This window comes from Coffea eugenioides, chromosome 8 (genome assembly GCF_003713205.1).
Source record: "Coffea eugenioides isolate CCC68of chromosome 8, Ceug_1.0, whole genome shotgun sequence".
NCBI classification, from domain to species: Eukaryota; Viridiplantae; Streptophyta; class Magnoliopsida; order Gentianales; family Rubiaceae; genus Coffea; species Coffea eugenioides.
In genome coordinates, this window is record NC_040042.1 from 32,993,261 (window position 1) to 33,014,738 (window position 21,478).

At 32.7% G+C, this 21,478-nt stretch overlaps 1 protein-coding gene across 1 annotated transcript; it reads left to right on the forward strand.

The window, feature by feature from the left end:
• Positions 1-17,444: 17,444 nt before the first annotated feature.
• Positions 17,445-20,640, forward strand: LOC113780585 (vetispiradiene synthase 1-like). The gene is made up of 6 exons (XM_027326373.1): positions 17,445-17,640; positions 17,751-18,123; positions 18,530-18,748; positions 18,963-19,101; positions 19,215-19,460; positions 20,292-20,640. The coding sequence occupies exons 1-6, from the start codon at positions 17,445-17,447 to the stop codon at positions 20,580-20,582; spliced, it is 1,464 nt and encodes a 487-aa protein (XP_027182174.1). The 3' UTR covers positions 20,583-20,640.
• The last annotated feature ends 838 nt before the right edge of the window (positions 20,641-21,478 follow it).

Below are 21,478 nucleotides of genomic sequence, written 5' to 3' on the forward strand. Positions count from 1 at the left end.
GTTCGGAAAATGACATGATTCTGTGTTTGTTTGACTGGCGATTAAGAAGAGTGCTTATCCTTTGTTTGTTATGTCACCCTTCCCTTCTGGCTCCATGGTGTGTTTTTTTGACTTTTTGCTTTCTGTTTTCGTCATTCCTTTGAGCAGAACGGTGCATGTATCTATAATCCTATTATAGTATTATTGGTGTGAAATACAATCTGAATAATGTGTATCAATGTGAAATTCCTTTTCTTTGGTATAAATTTCTTATTGTTTACACTTTAAGGTGGTTTATGATCGAGTTTAATTGGATACTCTGTCAAATTTCTATTAGATTTTTGGACGGGCGTCCTCTCATTTAATATTGACTAATGATTGGCAAAAATTTTTTTTTTTGACGAATGATTGGTAAATCATGAAAAGTATGGGTCATTTTAATACATAATGTGTAAAAAACAAAACTTTAAAAGTATGACAGAGTATCAAGTGCCTTAATCACTATTTAAGAGATTGAATCTTCCACTTCAAATGTAGTCCCAGGAAGGTGACTTCCTGCACTATTTAAATTGTTTTATGGAAAGTTGTGTCTCGTTGCGAATTAACAAATTAAGAAGTCGGGTAAATAGACATCTTGTAGTTAATGAGAAAGGAAACATTAATAAAGTTTCAGTCTTAGGTTCCGTTTGATAAAACTGAATCTGAATTCTGAAGTCTGAATTCTGAAATCTGAATACTGAAACAATTAATTTGCTGAATTTTAAGCACTGAAAAAAATATATGAATGTCTGAATTTTAATGCTAAACCTATTTATATTGTTTGATAAATATTTATAGCTGAATGCTTAATAAGTTTAATTTGACAATTTTGCCCTTATATCCTTTCATTCAAAAAAAAAAATAAAATCTATGATTTAATTAGTTTAAATTTGTTATGTATGAAAATGACAATATTTATTTTTAAATCAAATTAATATAAAAGATGAAATATATTATATGAGGAGTATGGAGAAGATGTGAAAGTCATTAAAAAGGGAGAAAGAGAAACTAAAAATCGTTAGATAGAGAATATTAGGTTATTTAATTAAATAAGAATTTTGAACATAATTAACAAACAAGGGTAGATTTGGTAGATAAGATAAGGTAGTTGAAGTAATTCTATTGATTCTTATCAGAATTAAGCATTCAGTTAGGATTCTTGTGCTGAAAAAAATACACACAGGTTCAACACTGCTTAACAAGTTCAGCAAATTGATTTTCATTTATCAAACACTCAAAACATCTGAATGTCTGAAACAATTCAGATTCAGCACTTTTTTATATTATCAAACAGACCCTTAGTCATCAACTTAAATATGAAGTTTTTAAGCTTTTGAGTATATTTTCTTAAAATTTTTCTAACCAATGTCCATTGAATATTTATTAACACATCTAAATTCTATTCAACTTGTCCGTGATGATTTGGACTTGAGTTTGTGGAAACTTTGGCTTAAAGAAAGCATTATTCACGTAATTAAATCAAACTTCTTAGAAATTGAAATTTCTTATTTTTATTTAAAAGTTTTGGGTTATTATCACTTTACCCCCTTAAACTATATCATTACTATCAGTTTACCCCCGAACGTTATCTTTTAGTCACTTTACCCCTATAAGTAATTTAACTCAACATGTTAAGAAATTTTGGACAAAAATACCCTTTTATTTTATAACATTACTACATTATTATTATCACTTTATCGTTTGGATTAAAGTGATACAATCACTTTAGTTCCTAATATTATTTTCTAGGCATTTTACCTCATCATTAATCTAACTAGTATGGTCAAAAAATTTTAAATATATTTACCTTTTTTATATATAATTAAAATAAAAAAGTTGGAATGCTTATTCTTCCTTTTTTTTCACTTTAAGAGATCAAAAAATATAAAAATAAAAGGTTTTTCTCAAATTTCTTTTTTTTTCACACTTATTAATACTAGGAAAAGAAAAAGAGATAGGAAAGAAGGAGACAAAAAATTAGATTTTACAAAAAAATAAAATAAAGAAAAGTCTAACATTATCGTATTACTTTAAGGTTGTCGGAATTAGAATTGAAATTTGGTGGTAAACAAAAAGTGAAATACTTTTAAAATAATATAAGTATTTATTGTAATTTTTTTAAAAAGAATGAGCTCTCTCTCTCCCCCTGCCCCTCCCCCTCTCTATCTTTCTACTTTTTTTCAATATTAATAAGATTGTCAAGAAGAAAGAAATTAATACTTTGATTTTTTTTTCTTGATACTAAAAAGGAGAAGAGTCACTCTAAATTTTTTATTATGCAAAGAGGAGGGTATTTTCTTCAAAAGTTTTTTAACTTGTTAAGTTGGTTTAATGGTAGGATAAATTGTCTAAAAAATAACTTTAGGGGGTAAATTGATAATGAGACTATATTTATGGGGTAAAGTGATAATAATTTTAAGGATCAAACATGTCTTTTCACTTGAATTAACAAACTCCGTTAAGTTTGATCATTAATTTTGGGGGTAAAGTGACTAAAAGATATTTAATGGGGAAATTGATAGTAACATCAAATGCTAAGGGGGTAAAGTGATAATAATCCAAAAGTTTTTGGCATAGTCAAGTTTTAGTAATTTAGCTTTTTAGAGTATGGAGTAATTATTTGATAGTTTATTGTTTTAGTTGTTTTTAATTTCACTAATTATTGAGGATGATATATAAGATGTTTTATCATTGTATCTAGTTGTAAAGAGTGACGGAAAAAATTATGAGAGACTAGACCGAATATTGGTTGTTTAAAAAGCAATTCTATCCAAAAAATTTTCGCCGGTCTCAATATGAGAGTCGAATGTTTTTTCCTTTTTAATTTTTTCCTAATAGGGGAGCGGTGGGATGTAAACCAATGTTTTTAAACTTGGACTGGACCAGCCAACCTGACCGGTAGAATTGGGAACCGGCTTGTTATTCGGTCTGAATCATCTTAAATAACCACTTGTCAAAACTCGGTCAAAAAACTAGAAAACCAGTAAAATCGATAAAACCCAGGTTTTGTTCTTCTTTTTTTTGGCAGTATTTTTTCTGCTGCTAATTTCTTTTTCTTTTTCCTAAAACTTTCTTCATCTTTGAAGCCTTAATTTGATCCCTCCAACAATCTGGTAATATGTATTGCAAATCACAAGCAAAAAGTGTTAAGAGAAAATAACAAAAAAGGAAGAGAGAAGATAGATCTATGAATATATCTTCATTATCACTTTCTAAAGATCTACTCCCTCCATCCCAATATTAGAGTCATTTTTTGAAAATTCAACTTTTTTATGGAAACATGATAATCATTATGTTTAGATGAGATGACATTGGTGAATTTACATATGTATCCTTTGAATTCAAGATATTTTCTTGATAGATGTGTATTGAAAATTTAAAAAGTTGCTTTTTCAAATGGCAATATTGGAGAGCATGTATTAAATTTGAAATAGTGACTCTTATTATTATTTTTTGGGTACAAAGGAGACATCAATAAAGTGACTTTTATTTTGAATCTTATTTTGAGACATCAATAAAGTGAAAACATGACAATAATAATGGGACGGAGGGAGTAGATCTTAATGAAAAAGAAGAAAGAAAGAAATTAACAAAAGAATGAAAATAAAGGAAGAGAGAAGGAATCTTGCCTGTTTGAAGAAAAGAAACAAAAAAAAAACCATAAAATAAAAGGAAAAAAAGAATGCAGAGAATGAAGCCCCCAAGTAATTTGGTGATGATGAATGCTGGTGATATGATGATGTCGTGTTTTTCCCTTTCCCTTTTTAATCTGGTGAATTTCTGCTGTCTAATAACATTGGTTGAAGTTGACTGGAAAAACCAAAAAAAAAAAAAAAAATGGAGGAGGAAACACTAGTTGAGAATGAAGAGAATAAGAAACAGGCGGAAATGTTCCCGCTTGGTGCACGAGGTGGAATTAATGGGGTCAAAGTATAAGGGATAAGTGTTTGGACCAATGAAGAGTGGGAAGACAAAAGATAAGGCCAACCGCCTTCCAAGCTTAAAAATTTTCTAATTTTGTGTGTTGGCCCTTTATGTTTTGAACAATTACAATTACGCTTCCAAATTTCTTTTATAATTCTTGTGTGCAAATTTAGCTTTTGCACTTTGTACAAATAAGCCTCAATTCTGTCTAAGACTTATCATGAATGTGCATTTGAACTTTATAAACGTTAACAAATTAATTTAAAATTTGATTGTTGTATTTTTATTTAAAATTCGTATTAAGTATTTGATATTGATTTGTCATTTTGTTCAATTTGTAACTCAATTGTGTTTTAAGAATTTGACGTAATGCAAGGAATATGAGGTAACAATGAACATAATTAATATATTATAGTATTTTTCCATATTATTTATTTTAAAAAATTAATATATATTTATGACATCATAATGACATCATCCGATTTTTAATATTGATCTGATCTAGTTGAACCCATTGATCCGATCGAGTTGCTTGCCAGTCCGAGTTTCAAAACATAGATGTAATCCTATCTATCAAAACTCATCCAGGTTTTTTGGTTTTTTTCAGAAGCGAAATAAACACACACACACTTAATCAAACTAACGCAGGGGCCAAAGAAAGAGCGGCCCAGAAGGCAATCTAAGGGGGACTCACAAACCAACACCATTCAGCCAATTGGTCGTCCAGGTTTTTTGGTGCTAGCAACATTTCAACAAGTTGTGCCTCAACAATCAGAAGGTAAAAGGTGAAATCGAGTACGCAACAACGCATTCACTAAGAAAGGCTATAACATAATTACATGCTTTATGACCTTACGATTAGGGTGATCAAGGCACGCACTATCAATGTGCTTTAACATGTAGCAGGAATAGTTGGATAGTTAATTCACACAACTATATCATTGGCAGATTTTGCCAAAGAAAAAAATGAGAAAAGGAAAAGAAAACATGTTATGACGAGATCAAACGATATTAAATCTGTCATCTGGTCACGAGTTTGAAAATTTGATACGCAACAAATTCAGGGCCATGCAATCGAAAGCCAAGGAGAAAGGGGATGAAAATAGAGAGGAACAGGTAGTTAGACCTTGGTCAAGGATCAGGTGGATTCATGTACATGTACTTTACGTGATGCGGTAGAGGAACCAGAATACGAAGAGGTTGCACGAACACTTTGCACTAAAGAATCGTTACACGAACGAAATCTAGGCATGAATCAAAGATTCATTATAACGAGAGAGATCTCTCAACAATTAAAATATCCAATTAAAATTTGATTAATAGTTGATAAAAGACTAACTATAATAACCCTAAGGCCATGTTTAATAACTCAATTTAGCACTTAAATTTAATGGATTTAGATTTTAAAATGTTCAAATGCATTTAATAACAAAAAAATAGAATATCTGAATTAATTAAGCAGCATTGAATTTTTTAGGGATAATTTCCGAAAGCTCCCCTGAGGTTTCTGACAGTTTCACTAAGCTCCCTTGAGTTTTGAAAAATTACACATACCTTTCTTGTCATTTAAAATGATAATTTTATCCTTAAATATATTAATGAAGTTCCCTTATTTGGTATACTTGTACTTAGAATGAGTTTTAAAATTATTTTTTCATTCTTTTTCCTTCTTATTCCTTTTTATTAAATTTTTTGTCAATAAAACATTAGAACTACCACTATTGCTTCTAGTTTCTATTGTAACCAAATGTCAAACTAGTGATTTTTTTGATGAGTTAATTTTATATGTAATCTAATGTTTTTGCTGATCTTTGTTTTCTATTTTTGGTACTAAATTAACAATAAATAAAAAAATGGCCCAAAACCACTACTAAATTATGATAATTCCACTACTCAAAAAATTCATAAATTCTAAATGAATTATTTCAACATTTTCTTTTCTATTTTGACGAGTTAATTTTATATGTAATCTAATGTTTTTGCTGATCTTTGTTTTCTATTTTTGGTACTAAATTAACAATAAATAAAAAAATGGCCCAAAACCACTACTAAATTATGATAATTCCACTACTCAAAAAAATCATAAACTCTAAATGAATTATTTCAACATTTTCTTTTCTATCTTATAAATCTAAATCCATAATAAAGTACCATCAAAAGTATCCTATCATAGTGATAAATTATTATTATAGTTGTTTATCAAATAGTAGATATGGGCATGAAGCATTTGGCACATTTTACTTATAATTATACTAGATAATCTTATAATTGTATAGAAAAATAAATTAAAACTCATTACACAAGGGCATTTTTGGATATTCATTTAAAAAATTGGCCAAGTCAATATTATTTTAAGGTTTTGTTACTAAAACTATCAAATCAAGGGAGATAAGTGTGATTTTCCTAATCTCAGGGGAGCTCAGTGAAATTGTCAAAAATCTCAGGGGAGGTTTTTGATATTATCCCAATTTCTTAAGCAAAATTTGTTCCAAAAAATAAGTGAGACGCTATTCATTTATTACATAATGTGATATATATTCAAATATATTATATTTAATATTTAACAATTCAATAATTTAATGGATTCAGACTTTAGATTTCAAATTTCAGTTTTTAAACTTTAGTTTTATCAAACGCGCCCTAACTGTATGCCTATTTATAAGCTACAAAAGTCCTACTCTAAAAAGGAAACAACACACAAAAAAACCCTAAAGCAACTAAAAGATGTGTCATGGCCACAATGAAGTCTAGTGCTGGACTTAAGGCCGAACATGAGGCCAAACTTCTCCTGGTCACGTTTGATGCAAGAGCCACTTAATCAGATTCTCCCACTTAAAATGAACTCGTTCCCAAATTCCATGGAGAAGTTTGATGCAAGAACCACAATAAAATGCATCCACGATCTTATCATGAATTTTGTAAGGTCGATGCTTGTAATGAAATCTGAGCACCCAACTATGAGCAAAAAATTGTGTCCAATCCTAGGACTTGTATGGAAAGTTCAAATCCTACAATTTCACCACCTTCTATTGCCTACAGAAATTTTATTATTTTTCTTAGGCTAAAAAGGAATTCAACATTCTCAGTCTTCACAGGAAAATCGTCAACGAGAGTAAAGATAATTTTCTCATGAATTAGTATTCTCTTGGCCCAAAAAAACAACAGAAGCAATTGATTTGATAGGAGATAAATCTTGTACTGGTAGATTTGCAAAAGTTTAATCAACTTCCATATTCACAAATTCATCCAAACTCTCAAGTTCTATGGTTGTTGAATCAATCTCGGCTCAAGGTTCACCAATAGGGGAAGATGGAACAAGCTCAACCTCTTCACTATCAGGCTCACAAATGAGCTCCTCCATCTTTTCCTCCTTGAACTTGGGCTCAGGTGCTTCTGGTTCAAATTTTACTACAACGGTTGGTGTTATAATTTCGCAGATCTGATGCTGCTATTGAGTGATCTTGTATGGTCCATTCTTATAGATCTGCTAACTATGAGAACTCGGGAAAGAAACTGCATGAACAACGGGGGTTGTCAGGAGTGAATCTCCCGACTGCACACCTCTTTCTTCTACCCACACCACCCACCACTATCCACCACCACTTCTACCCTTCCCCTCCTCCCTCCTCCATCGCCAACTCCCCCATCCCTCCCTTCTCTCTCCTCTCTCTTCCTCTTTCTCCCCCTCCTTCTTTCTTCCCTCCCCTCCTCCTTTCCCCTCCCCATTTCCCATTCCCTCGAAACTCTCTGCCTTTCCTCACCATTTGATTGCGGTGGCCGCAACTGGACCAGAAGAGAAGGGGGGAAAAGGGGGGTTTAAGGGAAAAGAAGGGGAGGCGATAAGAGTGAAGAGGGATGGAGGAGGAAGGAGGGGAGGAAGGGAAAGAGGGAAAAGGAGGAAAGAGGCAGGAGAGGGGGCGGGGGAGGGGATAGTGGTAGAGGGAGGGGGGAGAGGTGGTGGGTGGTGGTGGAAGATTCAACAAATTTTTAAAAATATCCTAATAAAATTTTGAATTTTAAAAGCACCCTAAAATATATTTATAGTGAAAGGTTTTTAAAATAGAATGCTACTTGAAAAGGACCCCAAAAACACCTAATTCATATTGACTTCATGCATGTAGACCTATTTTGTTGTATTGTGAGTCCAATTGTCGCAAGATCCCTAGCAACTCGTCAAGGACACCATTCATGCGATTAAGTGGTCGTTGAGATCTCGTACCATTGTGGAATCATCAGCCATCGTTGCAAGAGAAACCTACTTTGATACCACATGATATGATGCAGCAGCAAAAGCATGTATGAAGGGTTGCACAAACATGCTCTATTAGAGAATCCTTATCCGAACGAAACTCAGGCATGAATCAAAGATTCATAAATAATAACGAGAAAGAACTTTTAACAATTGGAATATCCAATCCAAATTTAATTAATAGTTAATAAAAGACTGATTACAATAGCTTTAGGTATATGCGTTTTATAAGTTACAAAATCCCACTCTAAAAACGAAATAAAACACACGAAAAAAAAATCCTAAAACAACTAAAAGATGTATCATGGCCGTGACGAAATCCAGCGCCGGCTTAGAGCAGGACACGAGGTACGTGTGTCATTATCGGGTTCGTGCCTGTGTTTCAATGGAGAATTCAGCATTTCTTTGGCACATGTCAATGTTAGTCAAGGAAAATGTATGGAAATAGTCAAGGATAAGAACTGAATAAACTTTTTCATTGTGGGGCATGCCTTTGTTAGTCAAGAATAAGAAGCGAATTTAGAAATTCTAGTGTTTATTTTCGTACCTGATGACTATTCCGCTCTTTCATGGTAGCTGTAAAAAGGTGCAAGATTTCATTGGAAAATGTAGAATTTGGAGTTTGACTTTGGTAAAGCACGTGACAGAAGTGATCGAGTGGGCAAAAGGCTATGAACATGGAAAGGAAGAGGTAATGAGACATAGTTCAGGTTGATAATTCAAGGAACATCTGGGTTTCATGTTCGGCTGTCATTGGAGAATGAAGATTTTCATTTGGCACGTGTCATTATTAGTCAGGCATAAGAGGCGGCTAAAGTTTTTCTTTTGACGCACGTCAATTTTGGGCAAGGATAATAATTACTCCACTCTTTCTTAAGAATGTATCTGTACTTGATAAGTATTCCACTGTTTCTTGGTGGTAGCAGAAGCGACAAGATAGTCAAAGAAAAAGAAAAGAAAAAGGGATAATTTCAGAAACCTCCCCTGAGGTTTCTGACACTTTCACTAGCATCCCCTAAGGTTCTCAAAATTTCACTGACCTCCCTTGATAGAAAATTGGGCCCCTTTGCTGACATCATGAAGGCCAAAATTACAAATATATCCTATGAAGTTGGGTTTTATTACTGAAGATGGAGTGTATTACTACCGTTTAGTTGGAGAAAAAGGCATCTAAAGTGATTAATCAAGCTTAACAACAATAACACAAACTTGATGGCTAATACATGAATTAAAGCTGGATTAGGGAGTAAGGCGCCATTTTTGTGCCTGCTGTGAATATATAAATGTTTTTAAGTAAAATTCAAAAAATGTTGCAGTAACTTCTTACGAAAAAAAAACTAGTAGGTTATCTATTTAATATAAATTAAATATTTTTTAAAAAAGAAATATCCCATAAAGTACCAACTCTTTATGCCTTTTCTCTATTACATGAACCAAGTATCAGGTTTTATGGGCATTTTATTCTGAATCATTTAATTTATGTTAAGTTCATAAATATTTGCAAATAAAATTCAAAAGCCGTTACACAAGTATTTTTACGAAAGGAAAAGTAGCATGTTTTGTATTTAATATAAATGAAGTATTTGAAAGTAAAAAAAAAATTTCCATAACATACAAGTTCTTTACGAGTTTCTTCCATTGTATGGATAAAGTACTAGCTATTTATGAGTAATTTAATTTGCATCATTTAATTTATATTAAATACATAAATGTTTATAAGTGAAATTCAAAAATTGTTACACTAATATTATTACGAAAGAGAAACTATTAGGTTTTGTATTTAACATAAATTAAATACGTGAAAGTAAAAAAAAATAAATTACCCACTTTTTACTAGCTCTTTATGAGTTTTTTCTATTATATGAATAAAGTACTAACTATTTATTGGCATTTTATTCTGAATCATTTAATTTATATTAAATATACAAATGGTTGTAAGTAAAATTCAAAAAGTATTACACTCATATTTTTGCGAAAGGGAAACTGGTAGGTTCGGTATTTAACATAAATTAATTATGTGAAAGTGATACTCGCAGGTAATTTAATTAGTTTAATTAGTTACTTAAGTTATGTTAAATAGATAACACACTAGTTAACTTAAGATTTATGAAAACCGGCATTTTTCCTGGCACATCTAGTGCTTACAATTTTTTGTATTATACTTACATCCACTCAACTTTAGTAATCATTCTAATAATTTATTACTCTTTCAATCTTCTACTAATACAAGGAGCAAAGGGGCAGCCATGGAATAAAAATTCCTTCTCACACATGAAAATAATATTGTAATCAGATTTGGACTGCATTGTTACCAAAAACTCAAAAGCAAGGGAGGTCAGTGAAATTTTGAGAACCTCAGGGGGTGCCAGTGAAAGTGTCAGAAACCTCAGGGGAGGTTTCTGAAATTATCCCAAAGAAAAAAGAAGTGAAAGTTATCATTGGAAAAGCGAAATACTACTTCAGTGCAGAGCTCATCAATGCTGTAGATATTCAGGTTTGTCAAGGGTCAAGTGAAACGTGTTATGAGATTATTCAAAGACTCCGTTACAGCAAATGTTCATGTTAGTCAATTAAGGATTAGAAAGGTCACTGGGCCTTTCGTCCAGTGGTCATCTCAAGTCTTCTTAGATTTGATGGTGCGGGAGATCAAAAGTCTTGCCTTCCACAAAAATTATCACAATATGTGACGGTTTTCATTGATCAATTTCGATGGAGTTTTTACTCACATAAAAAAAAATAAAAAAATTAAGGATTAGAAATTAGATGTCATATATGACCCTGTTTTTGTTTGTTTTAGAATTTACAATATCGAATCATATATGAGCAAAAAATGTAGGTAGGTTTTGAGTCATTCACCAATATAATGAATGGAGGATGCCATTTATGGAAACTGTTTGAGTTAATTTGGTGTTAAAGATGGTGATTCCCGGGATTTTCTACACCATATCTGGCACAATTTATAACATGAGATTTTCTACACCATCTTTACAATTAACCCTAATATTTTGATTTAGTAGTTTGACCAATAAGTATATGGGTATATTAGTCAATTTAACCAACTATTCTAATATTTAACCAAATTATTAAACACGGCACATGTATATATTATTAGAGGAAACTATCTGCCAGACTGCTGAATTTTTTTCCCTTTGCACTCTTTTGACCCGTCAATAATATATTACCGCAAACAAGTTCCTCAATAATATATTTTAAAGACTTAATTTCATCAAATTTAGCTGTTAGTGCCAATAGAATGAGTGAAGATCAAGTGTATAGAAAGCCCTTAAACTATTCTTATTGTCATGTTTTGATTCTGAATCTAAATTTGTTCTAGAGTAATCTCTAAACAATTAAAAATATATACTTTCAATCCTTTTGGCCATTTTAGTCCTAAGAACAATTGGAACCAAAAGGCATTTTTGTTCAACCATTTAATATTAACCATCAAAGACCAGAATCAGAAGGGTTAAGACGAAGAATATACTACGTTATTTAGCATTGCAAAAGGCTACATCTAATGATGGTAAAATGAAGTATATTTTTCTTCTTAACTTTTCTGATGAAGTATATTATCCCCACAAATATCCTTTGGTTCTGATTGTATACTTACAACTAACATGGCCAAAAGGGTTGTGAGTATATACTTTTAAATATTCAGTGGATACTCTGACAGAAAATATAAATTGAGGACCAAAACTTGATAATGGGAATCGTTTAAGAACTCTCTAGGTACTTTAATGTTAAGAAATTCTTGTGTTTGGTTTATTTTACCCCTCATTCTGTCAACACTAACAACTAAATTTCACAAAAGTTCACTTTTTTTTATATTTTTTTATTGAGGGGATTGTTTGTGATAATATATTGTTAAGGGGACAAAAGAGTGCAATGAGAATAGTTTAGAAGCCAGGGGATGGTTTCCTCATCTTATTATTAAATTTGGAGGAGGAATATACATATTAAAACTAAATCTCTGGAATAAGGTGTAGATTACCATACTTAAATTTGGTTTTGAGAGGTCCTTTGGAATCAAAATTTTCAGCTGAGACACTGATAAGTACTTCTAAAAGTTGAGGACTATTGAAGCCATTTACTGTGTTTGAATTCCCTTTCACATCAGGCCAGGTGTCTCTCAATTGATCAAACTGGAACTTGGACGCTCTATTCATTCCGGCTGTCATCTTTTGACCGCCTGTATCAAGCTGGGAGACGCCGCCAAGATCAAACTACGTTACATGTAGAGCACCATAAATTTCTTGCAACTGCCAAATGCGTTTTCTTTCAGTTTATAATAAAGAATTCAAGATAATCCTTCAGTAAAATCGATAAGTATTTGTCATCGACGTCCGTCTCGTCTTGATGACCCCACCTATCGGTTCTTCACGATTTTTTATTCACTTTTGTTGGTACAAAGAAACGTGCAGAGGAAGTAAAACTAACATATTAAAATTTGGATGCTTAAGAAATCAAGAATGACGAGTAAAAGATTTTTAAGAGCTAAACAAATAAACTGTGAAGCTTCTTTATAAATGATAAAGAAACCATGGAGACAAAAAAATCCGAGACCAAAATTTTGGGGAGAAAAATCTCGAGAGAATTCACTAAAAATGCCAATATCTAAATTAGAAACCTAATGTTGATCAAAAAATTTAAACTATTAGATTTTGGACTCTTACTTAACTCGAATCGATGTGTGACACATTTCTTAGCTCATGAGGCTAAACACAAAAGATTTGATTGGCCACATATAAAACACGTAGTAGTTCCACTCTTAGATAAACAAATATCGTATTCGAATTTATTCTAATTCCAATACCAAGACACATCCAAACTAATTTAGTACTAATTCTAACCTAGTTTCTGAATAATAAATCTAATTTTAAAGTTACTAAAATTCTAAATAGCTTTAGTTATGAATTTTCAATCCATAAAATACTAATCAATCACTGGAATCCCGCTATTCTATGCAGCCAACAACTATTCTAACGTGCAACTATGCAGCCAATAACTATTCTATTCTAACGTGCAACTATGCAGCCAACAACTATTCTATTCAAAACGTTCTAACTTTCCACAAGAGCCGTGTCTGCATGACATACTTTGACACACAACGTTGAATAGCAATCTACTCACTGTTCGCAATGCCGATCCATCCTGTGCATGTTTTCCTCTCTTTTTTTTTTTTTTTTTTTCCTTTGGTTAGTTAAACAGTTATGCCATATACTTTCAACATTAATCCTACTTACTAAAATCAGTGGCGGAGCCAGAAAAAATTTTCAATGGGGGCAAAAGTAATTCTAAAATTTTTTACCTACTCTTTTTTTAGTTTTTTAAGGAAAAAAGTATTCAATAACAAATACAAATGATGCATATATTTCATAAAAAATATCAAAAGACAAACTCAAAATTATTAATGTAATAATAATTTTATTTCAAAAGCAAACTCAACCATTTATAATTGCTTATGACGAGTTTTCATATTTTGATAACGGTTTACAACCTTTTCATTTTGAATTTCACGAAATATATTTTTCTCAATATAAGTAACTAAATAATTATTCATCCAAGTGTCTTCCATTTTATTTTGTAACCGATTTTTCACTATATTCATCATTGAAAAAACCCTTTCTTCGATAACTGTGACAACAGGTAAAATCAAAGACAACTTTAAAAGCATATAAACTAATAGATACACAAAACTTCAGGGAGTACAGTTGAAATTACATCAAATTTTTATAGGTATCATAGAAATTTAAGGGCTCCAGTGCCCCCGCCACTGACTAAAATGGACATGCTATTAAAATGCTTTTCCTTTTTTCAAATCAGTTTTGGAAAGCAAATATTTGGCATGTAATCGCGTATAATGTATCAACATTAGTCCGTTGAAAGCTTCCTCTCTCTCCCACGTATTCCTCATCAACCCTGCATTCAGTTTTTCCTTCTTTTTAACAATCGTTTCTTCTTTTAACTCATTTCAAAGCTCATTTCTGCCTTAATTTAAAATCCTACCTCCTCATACAATGTAATAATTGCCCTTTTTTGGGGGATTGGAAATCAGTACCCCTCCTTTGGCTGCACTCCATCTCCCTGTCCATATTCTCTCTCTCTCTCTCTCTCCATTATTTCACTTTATTTCGCCAATTACACTATTGATTACTTAGTATACACGAATTAAATGCGCAATATTAAATCATTTTCCTTTCCTCATTAAATTCATTTTCCCATCGACCACAATTTATTCTCCTTTAAAATTAGTAGCATCAATTCTATCGGTGACTTCTTTATCAGTCAAGACCTTCCAGCCACCATAATTGTCTCGGTGTTTTCCATACATGCGTGTCTGGTTCCAATCGGCTGCTCCCTTTCTACCGACGAATTAATTGACAGACTTTCTGTCACCTCAAGTGCACTTTGAGCATTTTTTTTTCTTACTTCTCACCATTCTCTACACTTTTTTTGGCCGCTAACTATCAAGTTCAGAATTTAAATTCTCAACCTGAAAGCGAGAAAAGCTTTAAGAATCCTTCACTGACACTTTACACACTTAAGTAGCAAGTTGGTACACGCATTTCAGAAATTTCTCGTAAGGTTCTATCTTTTGGAGTTACCTTTTGTGTTCTGTTAGTGGTCAAGGTATTTTTTTTTCCCCATCAACATGTCAAGAGGCAAGCTCTAGGTGAATCAATTAGGTATAGATTCATATCCATTAGATGAATTCAGACCAGTCCCACAGCCAAACCCATTAGTGTTCGAAAAACAAGATCAACACCGAAACACTAAGGGACCTGTAAATCAATGGATATACTTGTGTATTTTTATTCTATGTAATTAAAAATTATGAGATTAAAACTTATTTGACAATAGATTGAGTAGCATAAAAAAAGCTCATTTTATTTTACATTATTTTGCATAGATATGGATAAGTTTCAGACAACTGTTATCTCAAAGTGTCAAATAATAGAACAGTTCAAATCACCTAAAAAGTATGTCCATGAAATCTGAACCCTTTTTATGAATTATCAAAGTTTTGCTACCTCCCTTTTCTTTATATTTAAAACTTTTTTGTTTTCTTATTCGTGTGGCATCTTTTTTTCTTTTTGTTAGTTGTCTTCCACTTGCACCCTTACGTTACCAATATCACCTGTAGAGGAGGGATTTAAAAATTAAAGAAAATTAGCTTTCAAGTAAATTTTTTCTTGAACAGATTGTAAGTAAGAGATTTTGAATTCAAGATTTCTCACTTATCCGAAAAAAAGGTGATTAAAAATAATTAAAGTTACAAGGAACGGTGATCATTCAGTGCCAGAGAAACGCCTTTGAAGAAGTGAAACAAAAATAAAAAAAAATTAGCAATGTGGTAAAATGAATTAAGATTTGCCCATTGGTGATGAATTAACATTTGCACACACTAACCCGAAAAAGGTTCTGCAAACTATTTGTAAAAAGTTCAAAATCATGGGCACACTTACACGTGACAAAGAAAGAATTAGGGTGGGTAAAAATAATGAAAAATATCTCGAATAGTGTGGTTAGGTGATATTCTTTCATTAAGATGATTCAATTGCTTATTAAAAGAAGTTTGGAAAACGAAGGAAAAGCTGTTTTTCAAAATTCTAGTATTCTGCCCCCTCCTTTTGGTTTGTTTACCTTGTACTTTTAGACCAGATAATAGCAAAAATAATTTTTTTTTGGATTAGTTACCTCTTGCCCTCATGTGATTTAATGTTTTACCGTATAACCCTTCTATGGTTAAAAAAATCTACACATAACCTTCTCATAATTTGGATTAAAGCATTACAATTAGCTTTTTAGTTAAAACTAATGGTCAATATTAAAAAGTCAAAATCAACTAATAAATTGAAAATTCACATTTCATTACTCTTTTTCCCAAATACCAAAAAAAGAATAAAGGAAAATAAAAAATAGATGAATAAGAAATAGAATAAACCACATTATTGATGATTGCAAATATCAGTGTAGGTTTTTAAACCAAATCTTTAATGACTACAAATCTTCATTAGTAATTTCTACTTATTTTTTTATTGCTTTTTCTTTTTCTTTTGTATTTGAGAAAATTAAGATGTAGTATAAAAAAGTACAAGTTTTTTTAAATCATCTCTTCTCTTCCCAAAGAAAAAAAGGTAAAAGAGAAAGAAAAGGGAAAAAGAAAAAATGAAATAATAACAGGATGAATTTATCAATTTATTAGTTTAACTTTTAATATTGACAATTAGTTTTAAAGAAAAAACTAACAGTAACACTTTAATTCAAACTATGAAATAAATCATAGGTTTATAGGTTTATAAATCATAGAGGATTTATATGATAAAACATCAAATCACAAGAGAGTAAAAAGTATTATATCCTCTTTTTTAATTGATTTTTTATTCTCACTATTACATTTATCGTGATGCATTCCTTTCTAGAAGAAAATATATGATGTGAGCAAAATTTTCTACTTGGCCCCTGGTGACTACTTGGCTCGTTGGATCTATAAATACGTACTTGAGTTCCTCTTGCTAATTATCAAATTAAGTAGTCATTGCAAACAACACTTAATTGATCGCAGTCCTACCCTAACTTTCCCCAAGAATATGGCCTCAGCTCAAGCTTCTCTCCCCTCAAACAACCGGCAAGAGACTGTCCGGCCATTGGCAGACTTCCCTGAAAACATTTGGGCTGATCATATCGCTCCATTTACTCTTGATAAGCAGGTTGTGCTTACTTTTTTGCTCCTATAAGCTCAGGATTGACCTTATGTTTCATGTTTTTCTTCATACAATTTTTATTCCTTTTCTATGTTAGAACCATGTTGTTGCCGGACCCCACAAGTTCACGATCCTTCGTAATATCCGTTATCAATCCTGGCATGATTGTTATCCCTTGATTAATACTCTAGCCTCCTATCAAGAGGGGAAAAAACAAAAGACAAAAACAAAATGAGTAGTTACTCTTTTTGGTAGAACTAGCGTCTGATTTGTCATACTTGGTTTGCTCTTTCCACGACTTCTTGTTGGATTCTTTACCTAATTATTTTCTGCCGTAACACTGTTGCATTTCCTTAGATTTCGGGATCTGGTTTCTCCTGTTTAGTTTCCAATTGTTCCAGTTTCGAAGCAGTATTAAGGCTATCAATTTTAACAATATGACTAAAGAAATATTTGTCCGATGCTTTCAGGAATATGAAATGTGTGAAAGAGAGATTCAAATTCTAAAGGCAGAAGTCGCGAGCATGCTTTTGGCAACCGGAAAAACCATGACGGAGAGATTCGACTTTATAGACAAAATAGAACGACTTGGTGTCTCGCATCACTTTGGCATCGAAATTGAAAACCAGCTACAAGAATTCTTTAAAGTGTATACCAACTTTGGGGAGTATTCAGCTTATGATTTATCTAGTGCAGCGCTGCAATTCCGACTTTTTAGACAGCATGGTTTCAATATCTCTTGTGGTACGCAGCTTTCATACTAAATTTGCTAATTTTTTAGAGTGGACTCACCTATTAGTAAATCTTAACACCTAATTTTTCTAACATATTATTTCCAAATAATTTTCAAACAGGCATCTTTGACCAATTCATTGATGCTAAGGGTATGTTCAAGGAATCCTTATGCAATGACACAAAGGGTTTGTTGAGTCTATATGAAGCTAGTCATGTTAGAACACATGGAGACAAAATTTTAGAAGAAGCTCTTGCGTTCACAAGCACTCATCTGACATCTGGGGGACCCCATCTGGATTCTACTCTTGCAAAACAAGTGAAACATGCCCTTGAGCAGCCGTTGCATAAGGGCATCCCAAGATACGAGGCTTGGCGTTACATCTCCATCTATGAGGAAGATGAATCTCACAATAAAGTATTGCTGAGGCTAGCCAAGTTGGATTACCACTTGTTGCAGATGTCATATAAAGAAGACCTTTGTGAGATAACAAGGTACACCGAGACACTAGCTCTCCAATAGGCAGATCTATGATTTGTTTAACAACACTAAACTGCAGAGATTTATATTTTACAGTACTATGCTTACATGCAGCTTTAGGTTCACTTGACGCTTAGTAGGATTCTATGATATCTGTAGCATTTTAAATTGCCAAAAAAAAATTTCTTTCACAGGCCAGGTTGCTAACGTACTACTCTCTTTCTAAGTTGAATGGAGCCTTAAAAATTATTAGAATCTTATGAAACACAACCTATACTAAAAGTTAGCCAACGTAACTTTCACTCGTTTGCAATTTTATCTATCAAATTCCTTTGTGTATGACTATATTCTTCTAGTAGAAGTTTCATGAATGATTGTGCAACCTTTTTTATTTTTTTGACAAATGGCAACGATGTATAGGTGGGGAAAGGGATTGGAGAGTGTATCAAAATTTCCTTATGCAAGGGACAGATTTGTGGAATGCTACTTCTGGGCTGTTGGAACCTTGTATGAGCCTCAGCACTCTCTTGCTCGAATGACTTTTGCGAAAGTAGCAGCCCTTATTACAATGATTGATGACATCTATGATGCTTATGGCACTCTTGATGAACTTCAAATTCTCACAGACTCTGCAGAAAGGTAGCGTTTTATGTTAGTCATCTTACACAAGTGAAGCAACCGTGCAGCCAAGCATAATCCACGAAAAATCATATTCGGAAAAATAATTGAGTAATATACTAAAAAGCTTTGTCTTACTATGTGCCAGTAAATAATAAAGGGGACCATTATCCAGACAATTTTCTCTAGCTTGATGTTGGGTGCATTTATATGGGAAGTTTTGCTTTGCTTGCAGGTGGGATGGCAGTGGAGTAGATCAACTCTCAGACTACATCAGAGCTTCCTACGCCACACTTCAGAAATTTAATAAGGAGGTTGGCGAAGATTTAGCTAAAAAGCAAAGAACCTATGCATTCAACAAGTACATAGAAGATGTACGGTACCATGTTGTTGCTAATTATAACGACCGTGTTAATATTCCAAGTGTTATGGTCCCAACACATGGAGTACTAATCAATATTTTTCTGCGTTCATTTGTATTAATCAGTGGAAACAATACATGAGGACAAACTTGACTCAGTCAAGGTGGTTTCTCACGAAAGAATTGCCATCCTTTGCCGATTACATAAGCAATGGTGCGATCACAATCGGAGCATATCTTATAGCGTCGGCAGGCTTTTTGGATATGGATAGTGCCTCAGAGGATGTTATCAACTGGATGTCAACTAATCCAAAACTTATGGTTGCTTACTCGACACATTCCCGATTGATTAATGATTATGGCGGTCACAAGGTCAGAATTTGTCGTGTGGTTATAATGATTAGATTAAGACAACTCACAGAATTTCGAAATAAGATTACGTTATAGTGATTCACGTAACTTGTTAGTTTTGTTGAAAACTTCCAACAGAATATGCAAATTTTTTTTTTTAGCAAAATAAATCCTTTTTTCATTGATAGAATTACCAAGAGAGCATTATAGAAGAGGAAAACATCCACAATCTAGGCTACACTAATTCTATACACTTTACTGTCAAAATTTGAAAGAAAGGACAAAAAGAACAATAGCAAGCAACCTCGATCTAGTCCCCACTAAAAAACCAACTCCCAATTCTCTCTGGTGCGAGGAATCTTGTTCCAAGAGGTAGCAGCAATCTGCATTGCATTGACCACAGTAGCCACTACACTCGCACTAGAAGGACTCACTTGCAGAAATAAACTCTTGTTTCTAGTCTGCCAAAGAAAGTAGACAGTCATAGAGAAAGTCAGCCTCTAGACTTTAGAGCAAATGATTGAGTCCTGCACTTCTTACACCACCACTGCAAGTCTGCAACACCACAGAATATGCACATTGATCGAGACTTCTATGTGTTTCAGGCAGTTGACCTAGTGTAATGCCATGATTAAACTTGCTTTTAAATATGCATATCATTCAATCTCGGATGCTTAATTTTTATGAACATAACGAAATACAGCCATTTAGTTCATTTTGCTGGTTATTGTTTTACCGATGGTTAATACACTTTCGTACTTTATATGAGTAAATTCGGAATCAAACAAAACTTTTTTCACTCCATTTTATTAGAGTTTTCATGTTTTCTATTTGAACTCTTCGCATTTGAAGTTCGACAAAGAAAGGGGCAGTAGCACAGCACTTGAATGCTTCATGAAGGACCATAATATATCGGAGGAAGAGGCAGCCAAGAAGTTTCGAGAGATGATTGAGAATACTTGGAAGGTTATGAACGAGGAATGCTTGAGGCCTACTCCCATTCCCAGGGATGGTCTCAAAATGCTTCTTAATGTCGCACGCGTTGGCGAAACTGTTTACAAGCACCGTATCGATGGATTCACTGAGCCGCATGTCATTAAAGACCATATAAGGGCAATGCTTGTGGATTTCATGTCTATTTGAGGATGGCATGTTGATGTCTTCAAGGGATTGGCCCCATGAATGCAGGCAGTATCAGTTAGTGAAGTGTGTTTTTCTATTTTGCCCACTCTTGTATTTAAGTATGACTAGTTTGGGATTACATGCATTGCACGTTCTGTATCTCTTTTTTTTCCCCTTTTTGAAACTTTTAATACCGTGTTTGTTTTTACAAATTACTAAGTTGAATAAAAGATCATTATGTCTTTTTACATGTTTCCCCCCCCACACACATATATACATATATTGATGGTATCACTAATTAACTATTCATATTTTCAATACTATAGTGATACAAATTTGATATTGTAAATGATTGCCTTTAAATTTATTGTCTTAGATTAGATGTTAATTGCTAGCAAAAAATAGTGAACTTTAAAATATTTTTTGGCATCTTTAGTAGCGTTGTATATTTGATTTATTCAATTGGGATGAAGAGTTTAAACTTAGAGTAAATTTATTGATTAGGTTCAGTAAACCCTAGGAACTTAACAGCTCAGTTTCAATTTTCTATTTTCAACTTTAAAATTTTGCCAGCCTTAATTCTACGAAATAACTTATGTATTTTGCAATTATGTTTCGTGATTACAATTAGGTAAACATTCCTCATATAAGGTTAAAGATTAGCTGTTAACTTTTTTCAATATTCAAAATACAAAAGATTTATTATATACTGCACAACTACTAGAAGGCTAATCATCTATTTGTAGTACTTAGAAACGTCTGAATAATAGAACTACCAAGCTTAAGTTCGGGCAGAGGTAATATTTTGAAGAAAATCTGGTCTCTTAAAATTCCCAAGAAGACCAAGCATCTTCTATGGCGTATACGCCATAATCCCTTGCCTACGCCTGGAAACCTCGAAAATAGAAGAATTTCTG